Source organism: Crocodylus porosus, unplaced genomic scaffold, assembly GCF_001723895.1.
Source record: "Crocodylus porosus isolate Cpor-Errol unplaced genomic scaffold, CroPor_comp1, whole genome shotgun sequence".
Lineage (NCBI taxonomy): Eukaryota > Metazoa > Chordata > Crocodylia > Crocodylidae > Crocodylus > Crocodylus porosus.
In genome coordinates this window covers 5,023,044-5,037,540 of record NW_017728915.1, presented here as the reverse complement: position 1 = coordinate 5,037,540, position 14,497 = coordinate 5,023,044, and the positions used below count along the sequence as shown (strand labels likewise).

General features: G+C 44.3%; 1 protein-coding gene across 2 annotated transcripts in view; it reads right to left on the bottom strand.

Annotated features, from left to right (window-relative positions):
* Positions 1 to 12,806, bottom strand: part of HYDIN (HYDIN, axonemal central pair apparatus protein) — a 383,645-nt gene extending 370,839 nt beyond the window's left edge. For both annotated transcript variants that reach the window (XM_019535579.1, XM_019535580.1), the window contains exons 1-3: positions 12,633 to 12,806; positions 10,345 to 10,470; positions 4,721 to 4,840 (exon numbers count right to left, since the gene is read on the bottom strand). In XM_019535579.1, the coding sequence (XP_019391124.1) occupies positions 4,721 to 4,840; positions 10,345 to 10,470; positions 12,633 to 12,752 (366 nt within the window). In that variant the 5' untranslated portion in view covers positions 12,753 to 12,806. The remainder of the gene's footprint in view (positions 1 to 4,720; positions 4,841 to 10,344; positions 10,471 to 12,632) is intronic.
* Between the last annotated feature and the right edge of the window lie 1,691 nt (positions 12,807 to 14,497).

Genomic DNA, 14,497 nt, shown 5'->3' with positions numbered 1-14,497 from the left:
TGAGACAGCCAAAAGTTGCTGAAGTAGTCACTGAAGAGAATCCAGAAAGGACAGTCCCAAACCTTCAAAAAGAGGAAATCTACAAGAGAGTTACTAACTATCTCATGTGATAAAAAGCAAGGCTGTTCTTTCCTCATATTCCTAAGCCATGCCTATCTGTTAATTCTATGCTTTAGGGGGAATGCAACTTCTGTATTTTTTCAGTTTGAAGATATGCTATCATCAATGACTTGTACAGTAGTTTTATTATTAAAACTAAACCTGAACTCTTCAGAGGGTTTTACTGCTTAGTGAGCTAATAACCAGACAGCTGTTACAGCCCAGTGAAGCCAGATTTCTGGGTATCCTGTCAACACATTGGAATCCCTGCAGGCCATATTGCAGTGAGTGTTGCCCTTCAGAATACTGGAAGCAAACTGAAAACAAACAGGTGTTTACTGGTACATAGGCATCATGTCTAAAATACCAAATCTATGGCTGAGAAGCTTAACCGGACATTTTTAATTAACAAGGTGAGGGTGCTCTGCAGGTGCACAAAAACCAATTAAGACTTAGGAACATAGAGATTTCCAAACCAGCTTAGCCTGACAGTCCAGCTACAGGCATCCAGTAACCAGTCACTCACAGTCACTCTCATTGTCAATCCATATTGCTCTGAATTCGTCAAAGCTCTTAGCCTCAGTAATACTTATGGCAGCAAGTTTCAGAAGTTAATTTTATGTTATGCACGGAAGTCTTCTGTCATTGTATACAAAAATGACAGCACATGTTCATTTTTCTGCTGGATCCACCATTAAAATATCTGAAAACCCCTCTTAGAAAAAGAGCTAGAGAAAGCAAGAGCAAGGAGTAGGCAGAAAAACAGTTTGATAATGTATAAATAGCAGCAATAGAGATGGAATATAGCATGCTACTTCTACATTTAAAGCTTACAGAGGCTACACTTGGACTATACAAGCAAATCAAAGTTATTATCACAGGCCTCAGTGTATTATAACTAGATATAAGTCAGAGATTCTCAACCAGGGTGTTGAGGTAGCCTGATGTGCTGCCAGATCCTTTGAAGGGTGCTACAAGGTGTGAGGAGATAAGGAAATAAACTAAACAGGTAAGAACAGACTCAGGCTTGTCCCTGCCTGGCTGGTCCCCCATCCCCACTGCTGAGACCCTCTGCAGGAGGTAAGCACTTAATATATAAATTTCGTTTTTAAAACAGTGCCATTCAATTCACAAAAGTTATAGAGGGATTCCCTAAATCTAAGGAGTGCTGCTTAGAGTCTGTAACGAGTGAGTGCCCCAGGGCTGATCTCAAAGTAGGCCTGCCCACTTGCTTCCTGGCTGGCCACCAGCCAGGATCTTCTGCCATGCCTTGATGCTCCTGATTATCAGATGTTAATCATGTGGGAGGCTGCCCTTTACCTGCCCTGATGAGAAGGACCTCTGTACACACTCTTACCTGCCCTTCACATGTCCCATGCCTCACAAATGTTTCTTGGCCTAACACCCAGCCTCATCATCATTACAGCCTAATACCCAGCCTCATCCCTGGGCCTACTAGCCCCATCCTCTGGCTCCAGGCCCTGTACTTAGGCTCCAAGCCCCATCCCCAGGGCACAAACCTCACCTGGCTCTAAGCCCCATCCTCAGGCTCCAAGCCCTGTCCTCTGTCACCACCCACTCTCTATCTCTCTGAGCCCCAGGCCCCCTCACTGGGCTCTAAGCCCCTCACAACAGGACTAGGGCTCCAAGCCCCGTCCCCCATGGAGCCTAACTCCTGGCTCCCTAATGTGCTCAGGCTCTCCTGCGAGACTGGGCACTGCCACCGGTTCCTCCACCAACCTGGGCCCTGCCTCATGCTTGCAGTGAGCCTGGGCTCCCCCTGTTTCAGGTCTCACTGACTAGGGATGTGGAAGCTGATGTTTTCTGGCACCTCTACCCACCTTTCACTGGGGAGGTAACTGGCCTAGCATTTCTGGGGAGCTACCCCACCACAGTTCCACTGTCTCATTCACAATCTTTCACTCGCAAAGTATATGCATCCCAAGGTTCAATTGGAAAAGTTCAGTAAGTTAGTGAACGCTTAAAAAATATGTATGCAGATTTTTTTCTACCTGAAGCAGGAATACAGTAAGTTAACTTTTTGTGATCCCTGGTGGATGGAAAAGCTCAACATCACTTACTGCCCCATCTCCATCATCATTCCAATACAAGGGAAGGCCTGTGATTTGAAAGACCACTAGTGCTTGGAAATGCAGCAGAGAGGGAATTAAAAAAAAACTTAAGCAGACATTGTAGCAAATATGTGCACTACACTGAGACTCTCAGTACAGGAAAAATTATCCAAGATTGTGTTAGAGATGATAAGGCATTTCATGGTGAATTACCACCAAACTGGGCCCTCTGGTCTGAGAACCTGTGCTGTAACACAGCTATATTTCCATTATTCCATCACCATGAAAATTCAGTTCAAAAAGGTGACTGAACTGCTTACAGTATCTTTTTCTCCTCCTGGGATACTGCCTAGTACTTGGTTCCTTCACCCATCCTTGTCAGATTCTCTGTGGCATCTTTCAAATTACTCCACCACTTTCAGGAGGTGCTATGAGTCCTTCCATGAACTCTTGCTCCTTCTTCAGCTGCAGAGCTTCTTATGAATCATTATTTTGTGGCAGGCTCCCTAGTTTATTTCCTCTTACAATTACATTGTTAAAGGCACGCTTTATGCTTTTCCCACTTTGTCTTATATGCTTTCCCATCCTACCCTGTACCTTAAATTTTAATTGCTAATATGTTTTTTCCTTACAGTACTGAATCTCTGATTACTTTTCACACTTTTGTGTCCTTTCACAATGACCCTTCTCTATTCCTAGCATATTTATTGCTAGATGTCAAGCAAAACCCTTGGGCATACAATATTCTCTCCGGAACACCTTCTAAGTCAGCTCCTTTTTCCTCCTCCTCCCTGCTGTCTTTTCCTTGAGGATCCATGCCAGCACACACCTCATTCAAGCAAATTTGTTCCTACCAGAAATTTAGAAGTTCTTTATATACATGAGGAAGATGAGCTGAGCTGAGTGGCCCAGAGGGCTTCCCAATAGGAACCACAACAGCATAGTGAACTAGTGACTCCACACACACTGGTGGGACCCCACAAGGAGGTTGGTGTCCAAAGTATAATCCAAAGTATAAACCTAAGGAAAAGTTTTTAATGGAGGCACATTCCTGTGTTCAAAACAATCTACCACATAGTAGGCAAAAAGTGCAGTGGACACACACTGGTGTGATCTGAGCAGACATACTATGTACAAGCTGAAGGCAACAAAGGGTCCCTGGCTGACAGTATTTGAACCTTCCGTCACAAATCCCTTTCTGTTTTTCTAAGGACATCTCAAGGATAAGGAAGCCTACACAGTGTACAACTCAGAACAGTCTGACCCTATCTTAGGCACTTGGCTGTCCATTGGATGTGCACCTCACCCACTATCCTAACTGAGGCTAATTTCCTGGGAATAGGCCCATTCAATGAATGGTTCTTAAGGAAAGAGGGAAGTTCCCTCTGACAACAACCCATCTCCACCATCAAAAATTTCACCTCAGAGAGAAAACCCCCTCTTGCTGTAGCCAAATGCTAATGTGATCCAAGCATAAGAGTGATAATAGGGTCAGTATCATCAGTAAGTATGAGACTGCTCTTTCAGTTCATAACATGACAAGCCTGAGATGCCTTGCTTTTTTTGTGAAGACCAGCATGAACCTTGAAAAAAGACAGAGGTATAACTGGGTGCTTGAGAACCCTGAGCTGCACCTGTGCATGGGACAGCATTAGTGATTATCTCGCCAGTGGTGCAGCGACCACTGGGCTGGCAGCACAGCCAGCTAATTCTGTGCCTCTCCCCCACCACCCCAGCCCTGGGTCAGCACCCAAGACTAGTGCCCCAGTTGCCTCCAACCCCCTCACCTCTTCATTACTCTACTGGGAAGAGATAAACATAAAAAGACATGTAAATGATTCTCCAGCACATCACAGGACCAGGCACTTCAAAGAAACAGGGAGTCACTATCACTCTATAAATGCCTTTATTTCTGTGTAGCTACTGCTAACCATGAGAAACAAGTCACCTCTTCCTGGATCCTAGATAGATCCCAAACCTAGGATTAATTTCTTAGGCCTGGGGCCTATTCCAGTGCTGGTATAGGGAGAAACAGTTCTCAGTGGAGACAAAGAGTTTGCACAAGAGATTTTGGCCTTATCCAACACAAACCCTAGTAAACCTAATTTAGAACTTTATAAAGTACTGCCTCCCTAAGTCTATCTCCTCAAAAGGAAGTCACATGAGTTAGAGAGGTCACTCCTGGTCATTACGAAAACCTTGACTTTCAGCGTCAAACACAAGGCCTTTAAAAGTCATTTGGCATTTACGCTTGTAAATACATCAGTTAGACATCTGAGTATGCAATACAGTGCTACAAAAACCCTTTCCACACGCTAATCAAAGTTTTAAAACATGGACGCTCTCCACTGCAGCATTAAGCACCCGGACGCTCAAATTAGATTGTTAGGTTATAGTCACCTTGGAAAAATGGATGCTAGCAGCTTTCCTGGAAACATCTGATTGTAAGTTGTGCTCCAACACTGGGCTAATAGTACAGTGATCAGTGCAATATAAAAACCTACATGAATTAGACAACCCCATGGATTTCTCCCAAACAATCACATTACCTTGTCATTGTTCCTCAGAATCAGAGGTACTTCATAGATCTCACAAGGGGTATAGTTCTGAAATACCACTTCTGATGGAAATGGCTGAAACAAGCTTTGGTCCACATCAACTGTTGAGAACTGAAGATACAGAAACAAACACTGTTTAATCAAATGTATATTGGAACTGATGGGTCATGATTGACAACTCTGCATTGTTCTTTAGCAGGGTTAAGTTTAGAACATCTATATGAGCAATGGTATAAAAGCAGTGGAAAACACTTGCCAAGGAACAACTAAGGTCAATGAACTTAAAACAGGACTTTAGTGCATTCCTGGAACGCATTTTACCCATAAGCTTTATTTCCTGCTCTCTCCCTAATATAGAGGCACCAGGATACAGTAAAATCCCTGTTACCCATCATGAGTGGGGAATGTGAGGTGCTGGTAAGCTAAAAGTGTCAGTTACCTGAGGCACAGGGTTTCCAGCCAGACGTGGAACAGGGCCAGGGGGGTTGCTGGAGCCACTGCCCAGGGTGCGGGGCTCCTGGCTCCGATCCCAGGGATGGCAGGAGGGGCTGCAGGAATCACTCCCAGGGTGGGCAGGTCCCAGCTGCACCCTGGCAGCACTGGCTCTGGCCCTGCCCTGGGCACTGTCAGCTGCAAGCCATGCCAGAGAGGCAGACATGGAGAGCCCAGCCCTGGTCCCTGCAGCAGGTGCTGCACCTGGCCGCTCTGCATGGGACCATGAGGCTAGAGCTGCTGTTCAGGAGTGAGGGGCTCCTGGCTCTGACCCCAGGCAGGGCGGGAGGTGCTGGTGCCGGGGTCAGGTGTCCCCACCTCCATGTCCAGCCAGCCACCACTCCCCCCTGCCCTCAAACACCAGGACAGCCTAGCTGCAGGCTACTGCAACATGGGTGAGGGGTGTGCATGCAGCCAGGGAAGAAAGCAGCACAGCAAGTAAGAAAGTGGCAGGGCACAGTGCAGCACCATGTGTGTCCTGCTGCTGAAATTCCAGTTAATGGAGCATTCTGGTTAGTAAAATCGCAGATAACAGGGATTTTACTATACTAGTGACTTGAGAATTTTATCGTCTGTAAAAAAGGCCAAAAAAAAGGAGAAACATGTTATAGATCATCAGATTTATGCCAAAGATGATAAAGAAGAAAACTACATGATTAACATGACCTTGATAACTTGAAGACCTTAAACAAGGATTAAACTTTATACATTTTTTGAAGAGTTTTAAATTGAAGAAATGAGTACTTTATGTTATTCTTTCAAAGTTTGTTTTAATTTATTCCATGAACACTGGGGATGCGCGAAGCGGGCCCTATTTTACTCGGATTTGGATTTGGCCTGAATCAGGGACAGGGATTCAATTCGTTGATTCAGATTATTGTCCCTGATTCGACTCAGCTGAATCCGAATCTGAAGATTAGATGCTGATTTAGAGAATCAGCAATTTGGGGGAGCGCAGGTGACATAGAGCGGGGGGACCAAGGCAGTGCAGTAGGGGGGCACTCATGCCCCCAAGATTTCTGTGCCCACAGTGAGGTGCAGGGCTGCAGCCAGGCCAGACCAGCTCCAGGAAGGGGCCAACTCTGTGGCCCAGGCGGTGGGTCCTGGCACAGGAGGGAGCAACATGCCACCATGGCCAAGGTGAGGTATCCCCTGCTTGCCTAGCACCAATGAGGGAATTTGGCCTCCAAAGAGAGGAATGGCAGCAGAACCATGGCAGTGCAGCACTCCCTCCCATACCAGATCCCACCTGCTTGGCCACGGAGGCAGCTTCTGCCTGGAACTGGTGCAGCCTGGCTGCAGCATCACGCCCAAGTGTTGGAACAGAAATGTCAGGGGGCACATGCCCCCACTTTTCCCCCACCACATTGCCTCTACCCTCTGCCCCCACCATGTGTCATATGTGCACACACACCCACTCCCTTCCTCACACACTGGGGGGCTGGGGGAATGAAGAGGCTGTAGGTCAGGGAGGGCTACGGGCCAGGAGTGAAGGGCACTGGCAGGACCAGGGGGCTGTGAGTCAAGAGTGATGGGCACCAGCAGGGCCAGGGGGCTGTGTTAGGAATGAGAGTCACTGACAGAGCCAGGGGGCTGTGTTGAGAGTGAGAGGCACCATCAGGACCAGAGGGCCGTGGGCTGGGAATGAGGGGTACCAGCAGGGTTAGGGAGGCAGTGGGTTAGGAGCGAGGGGCACTGACAGGACCAGGGGGCGGAGGGGGGCTGTGGGTCGGGAGTGAAGGGCACTGTTGGCTGTGGGTGAGAGGCACCAGTATGGTCAGGGGCAGGACACTGGCATATCAAGACTGTTCAGTGCCACAAAACAGTGTGGTGACAGCCACAGCTGGACCTGTGTTCAATTGAGCAAAAGGGGCAGGGGGAGCTCTGATTTTATACAGCAGAAAAAAACAAAATCAAACATCAAAATATATAGGTATTTAGAATGTATTGTATTATAATGATTAGGCACTGTTAGACTTTGAAATTGCTTTAAAACTGTAAATATATCAATAAAACATTGTGGTCAACTGATACCTATATATATAGTGGCATTTCATTTTAATCACAGAAAAACACAGACTTTGGGGAGTATCAGATAATTTGGGGGGCTTTTAATTGGAGAATTTGGGATTTTTAAACAGAGAAAACCAGGATCCCAGCTGAATAGCATACCAGAGTTGTACAACCCTGGGGGTGGGGGGCCTCTGCTCAGCGGTGGCAGTGCTGGCAGGAACAGAGCCTGAGCCAGGATGTTCATTGTAATTTTCAATGGCAGTGACTCTTGCAAGCTCATGCCAGTGAGTGCCAGGGGACATTTTAATTTTCACCAGCCATGATGCTTGAAAGGAAAGAAAATGTCACAAGTACCTAAAAAGAGTATGTTAGGGGGGCAGAACAGGAAACAAAAGCACAGTTAATAACTGCAATGAAAAATGATGCAGACATGATGAAAAAAACACTTGAAATTTGCTAATGACAACCCATGCAATAGTACCGAGATGGTCACGTCAGAGATATCAGATGAAAAATGTATAGATGATCCACAATTCACCTTCCAAGAATCATCAAGAGAGAAACAAGGAGACCCAAACAAAAGAGAAATTCTTCATCTGGACCAGAATAACAATGATGCCACTGGCAACAGTGATGAAGTGATTCATATTATAGGCATTAGTGATGCCATTTCTGGTCCTGCTTTATGGTCCAATCTAATGTTGAAAATGGGAGATTTGCTAGTGAGCAACAGTCCATCAAAAGTAAAGGACATGGATTTTCTTCTGGATGAGCAGAACTGCCATTTGTCTATGACATTTTTGTACAGAAATCTTGAAAACAGGGAAGTTCTGAAGCAGTGCTGGCTGCTTTACTCAGAGTCCACTGACAGGGTTTTTTGTTTCTGCTGCAACCTCTTCAACTTGAATCTAAAATCACCTCTAGCATTTGAGGGGTCAAATGGCTGGAAGCACATCTCAGATTCTTATGCAACATGAGAAGTCATCTAGTCATTTCAATTCCTGCTGAAGATGGGTTGAAGCAGAGCAAAGGATAAAACAGGATAATTGCATAATCTTTGCGTTGATATAGTGCCCCACTAAACCAGCCCCACATATTCATCATAAAAAGCATCAATTCAGTTATGAATGTAAAAAGGAAACAGCAATCCAGAAGTCAAGCTGAAACTTGAATTTTTCAACCGGGTTATAGACATGGTGAGACTGTCTGTGGAAGAACAACAGTTTGAGCAAATGTATCAACACATGAGCCTTTGGGGCTGTCTATACAATATGATGCAACTCCCTGAAAGAAACTTTGAAGAAACACTGTAAAGTCCTTCATTGTGGGTTGACATATGGAGACAGCTCTGACATTAATGACGTTGACCTCTACAAAGAACTTGGCTATCTCCAAAGTCTACTTCCAAGGGAGTGTAATGCTCCTCAGGAAGTTATACAATGTATTTACAACAATGAACCTCATGACAACTTCCCAAACATATGCATAGCACTCAGGACCCTGTTAACCATGCCTATATCAGTGGTGAGCAGCAAATGGAGCTTCTTGAAGTTGAAGGTCATAAAAGCATATTTATAATTGACCATAGGAGATGGCAGGCTATCTTTTCTGGCCCTCCTGTCTATCAAGACTGCTTGTAGCTCAAAATGTAGACTTGTCACGAACAATATCAACAAAGGCATGCAGAATCATCTTCTGAGTCTTGGAAAGTTGGTGAACAAAGTTTTTTACTTGTTATTGTTATTATTAGCGTTTAATTTAATGTCTAGTTTATTTGCCACAGCTATAATGTTATTTTTATGACGTATATTCATTATTTGAATAAAACTGAATTTAATTGAATTTTGCGTCATTTTCACTTTTGTTTTTTGGGTTTTTTTGTAAATTATAAAAAACATTTGATATTATAGCTTTATTTCTGAAGTGGGAGGAGGAGGGACAGCAAAATCCAAGTTTGCCCAGGGTGTCATTTTCCCTAAAGCTGGCTGTGCCTGGGGCAGAGAGCCTAAGAGCAGTGCCAGACATGCCCTCAGGGCAGCTACAATGCCTCATTTTCAAGACCTGACTTGCACAGAACAAAAGCAACTGAGCAGGGTGCTCCATGGAAGCTCTCCCCAAGCACAGCATATCTTTAGCCCCCCTTATGTCTAGACCCATGCAGTGAAAGCCCAGTCTACAGAAGTCAGCGGAAGTTTTTTATTTCACTGAGGTCATCATTTCTTCCATGGTTAGGAGTACTGCAAATTGTCCTGCCAGCTATTTTAGCATCCCCATTGTTCTGATATGTTCCAAGTTTCCTGTGCTATCTATTTCAATTATTAACCAATTTGTTACAAGTCTCTTACTGGTCATTTTCTGCTCTGTAGCTTACTTCAGAAATCCCCCCCATTTGGATTGTGTATTATATACAGTCATCCTTTTAAAAAATCAGGTTTAAACATTCTGATATATTACATGCATCCATGCTGTCCGAGGGAAACTTCCCCATGCAACCTTCACAATCCTGCTACCCATTATCTAATAAACTGGAGAAAGATTTGGGGAACTTAATTTTCAGAGCACCTTTAGCTTTTTTTCATGCTCTTTTAGGCTAAAGTATTTACAAACTCCGCTGCTGTTACAAAATTCAAGCAATCAGGACATTTGTTAAGCCAAATTCTACTTTTAGTTGCATGTCCACAACACCTCTGTGAGTTTTCAGTACATACCTTAAGGCAGAGTATGATCCTAAATATTTGGGAACAAGGACTCAAAAGTACTGAGCTGTGATCTTCTGAGTGGCAAGAGTATGAAAATTAAAAAAGAAGAGCTATCCTTATGAACAGTAGAGATGATCCACATAAAGTCCATTAGTTGCATATGAGAAGTTTTACATTTCTACTGGCATTAAGGAGGTAAGAATCAGCTCTTTCAACTCCAAGGAAGACTGAACAAATTTGCCTCTCACACCAGTATAAACCAGAAGCATCGCCGAAGTCAATGGCTTGAGAGGACAGTAAGACCCACTACATGCAATATTTAAACAAGTTTAGGGCAAGTGTGTCACTTTCACTCTTTCTCTTCAAGTATCACTTCAAACAGACTGACAGAAAGAGAAAAGGAAGCACTACCTTTTGATGGGAGGTTTCGCTCATGTCTAAAAGCTTGATAATCTGGGGCAGTCGTATTTCATGAGTGCTAGCCAGCTTCTGTTCTGTAGTAAGAGACATCTCCTTCAGGAAGGCAGAGGGAGTCAGCTGCAATTTAAAACAACAGCAGCCAAAGCTACATAAATTCTTACACTGAGAGAGGTTTTTCTTGTTAAAGTGCCATTGATGAATAATTTGTGTCCACGGCCGTTAGGATACTCCTGGAACTCCTCTAAGCTGCCTACTGAAATATTTAAAATCAGTAAATTAATTATATACAGCAGAATACACATGCACTGACTAACTGGTTCCATCCCATGAGCCTCTTCTTCAGTTGTGATTTGAAATGACATGTGTTTGGAGATTTATTTTTGTTTGGTTAGTTAACTTTTCTTTAATTTTGCTGGATCAAGCAAGCCACTCTGAAGCAGAAAAGCAACAAAAATCCCATGACTCCATTGTACACAAAGCTCACTATGCGTAGGGATGACGTCTCCGGGGGAACTGCCAGATCAAAGCATAAACAAAATGGAGTGAGAACCCTCAAGAGTTCAAGTTGAAAACATCTATTTTTAATCAGCAGTTTTCTTCTCTTTTTTTGTCCTTATCAACCTATTGGTCTAGAGAGATGTTACCTTGAAACAATCTTAGTCTTGGGTCAAATCATGCTTACCTTATTTCAGACAAGCCCCACTTAGATTAATGGAAAGTGGGTGTTAGGCAAAATAATTCTACCAGCCATTTATCTTAGCCACAATTTGCTTGATAAGAAGTCAGTGGCTCAGTGCTTCCCTGAAGTAGAAAGCAGTTTGGTGCAGGGCTTAAGAGGGGACAAGGATGACATTATGGCAGTTCTGTGCCTCCTGCATCTTGGACCAGCTGAAGGTACAGGTTAGATCAACCTGAAGAGTCCTGACAGTAAAAACTGGAATCCAGGATTTTCCCCCTACAATGGAGAGTGCCATAAACACTAGCCTACAAGGTCAGTCACCCTCTCGCTTTCTGCCAGTCTCTCTTTTTGGCATTAAACAACCATTAGTTAAAAAAACAAAAACACTGGCTGTAAGGACCAGAATCTGAAACTCTCCCCTCATAAAGGAATGCTGTAACTATGAGTCTATAGTCATGCTCCCTGCTGCTTACTCTTTTCGACTCTGTTGACCACTCAGTGACCCAGATTCGACATACCATGGACCAGTGTTTAGGGCACTCACCTAGAAAGTGGTTCAAATCCCCTCAGTATGATGCAAGCCTATAAATCAGGCTTGTTATTCCCTGGGTGAATGCTCTAACTGCTAGAGTACTTGGCAAAAGGTAGGCAGCGGCAGTATCACCACCTTCCCCCCGGAAGTGGGATTCCATGTAGTGGATCACAGGTAAACAGAGATGCCTTATGTTCAGCCTGATTCTGGCACCTAAGCTCCAGAGAAACGCAGAAGTTCAGGTACACCTGTGTTGGCTACCTTCAAGCTTTCAAGAGCTCCCTTTAGAGGCAACTCCCTCATTATTTTCTATATAGAACCTCAACCTATATGGGGTCAAACTGGGTCACTTTTCAGAAGATCCTGTCTCTCCCTATTAACTGTATAGGGATTCTAGGTGCCTACACCTGATCAAGTTGAACTGCTCTCCTGGAGTGAGGCATTGAGATTTTAAGCATGGGGGTGCTTAAACATGGGTGCCTCCAAGATCGCACTTTACCTGAATCCAAAGCTCACAGGGGGCACTGTATCAACTATGTATAGTCAAAGTGCAGCAGTACTCAAGGCATGCCATTTTCTCTCGAAGATCACTCCTAGCACATGTTCTCCCTCAAGGCATCCCACAGGCAATGGTATCAAGCCATGTCAGTGTATCTATGCCAGCTACAGAAGTCCCTGCATTAGGAGAATTCCCCAAGGATGGATCTTCCAACAGTGCCGAACAGGAGTACTCTCAGGACAAATGGCTTGAAGAGCAAACTCCTGCTCTGCCATCCATTAGTATCACTGCATTAATTAAAGACGTATTTTTAATTCCCACTCCAAGGAAACTGCTGCCTAGCTATGCTTCTCCCCAGCATCATCTTTACTCCAGAATTTGTGAAGGATAGTATGTTCTTCTTTCCTTCCACTTCCCTACAATCCATTGATTGCTGACCCCAGAGAGGCTTCATGAAGCTGCAATATAAAAGGAGGTAGGACTTCCCCCCTCCCTGCATACAGAGAAGATAAGGGGATATGGACCAACTCTAATGATGTCCAAATGTTCTGGCCATGTTAAGTACTTACAGTCATAGCCTTTTCTTCCTCTCTGACCAGCTTAGGATTGCGAGGTGCTACAACTTTGCTCTGGAATCCTTTGGGCATCTTGGATGATCCCAGAGATTGATGAACCTTGCCAGCTGGCATCTTTCTCAGCTCATTTAGAAGCAGCAGCAGTATGATTTCTAAAACCCAGAAATGAACTTGTAATTAAAAGGCAAAGTTTCCAGTGACAACATATACTGGCCCCAATTCTTGCTGTCTTGCATTTTATTTAGTCATTGCATGTATGCTGAAAAGAAGAATCTACTGAATGAGAACAGAAGACCTTTTCATACCCACTTTGTACAGGAATAAATGACAACAAAAGGTGCAAAGCAGCACTGACTTGAACCCAAGGTACCCTGTGAGACCTATAGGAAAGTGCTAGATTAGGGAGCTGTAATAGGTAATGCAGGGCCTGCTTTTCCTCCTACGGTGGTGCAAGTCAGAATAAGATACCTGAGTCAATGCAGTTACACCAGCATGAAATGTACAGTAGAGGTAATCCATGCACATAGCCCTCCTCAATAGACTAACTTCTACACCCTAAAAGCCTTCTGCTTTATTATTTGTGAGCACTTTGAAGGAAGAGTCTTCTTGGGGAACCTGAATTAGGAGCATGTGGTGAGTCACTTCCATAATCACTTGCTTATTTCCCCAGTGACTTCTGATGAACTAAAGACTGCAGAGATGGGGTTGAGCCAAGTATAATTCCAAACCCAGTAAAAATACTGAAGGGCAGCAACCACCACTTCGACAACCTCTGCTACTGAGACCCAATGAATCTAGACAGCCATTGGTCAAACCCTCGTCCTAGTCCAAGAAACCCTCTCAGGTGATGTCTATTATAGCTTCTGTGGAGCAGCAGAATGTAAGACACACATTCATTTTATGCACAGATGACCTTTACAGCCACCCATTCCCCCAAGCAGAAACACAGTTCAGGTATTTGTGCCCTATGTACCACCTACAGAGACTGAGACTAAGGCTGTATACACACAGTCAAATGATCTGGAAGAATACTCATGGGTTTGTTCTCCTGGTGGAAAGACTTACCCCGAAATGACCAAACACACATGCAGATAATGAGCCCTTGAAGAGCAGAAAGCTTACAGTGCTGACTCTGTGCAGTCAGGGGCACATTTTGGTGTGCTCCGCACCCTCCTCCATCTGCCTGAAGACAAAATGGCAGCAGTGCACAGATAGTGGTGGGGGCAAAGCAGGAGGACAGTGCTGTGGCTTCTCTCAGAAGCCAGCCTGTGCAGACATCTGCTTTCCCAGGAGAAACTCTCCTAGGAGTGATTTAGCCCCAGTTGTTGCCAGGTTATTTTTCTCCTCAACTGGCCCTTTTTCATTCTAGGAGAAAAATCCTAAGTATCTGTATACTTATGGTACAAAGCAACAACTCTCCCAGGAGAAACTAAATGTCTGTATATGGCCTTAGTGAGCAGAGCAGATGGGTTACGACAGGAACAGCAGCTCAGCACAGACATCTAGCTCTTTAATAATTACCTGTTTTACAAAGAATGAAGAGAAAGCAGCCAAAACAGGAGAAACCATGCTCTGAGACAGAAAGGCCAGTGGTATCAGTATGAGCCTAAGGGGGTTGGGAAAGCAAGAAAATGCTATTTGAGTTTATCTAAATGAAAAAGTACAGGAGTTGCCATGCACCCAGCTATCCTCATCAGCAGTTAAGCCTTTCCTCTATTCTTACCTATGGAAGGAAAACCTAACATTATTTCCTTGGAACAGTACTTCTGCTTTAAAATCCTTACAGTCAGCTCGTGCACAGGTCAGCTTGTGCAGGAATCAGTCTTTTCTGTGTTGAGGAGGTGGGTTTTATAATAGTC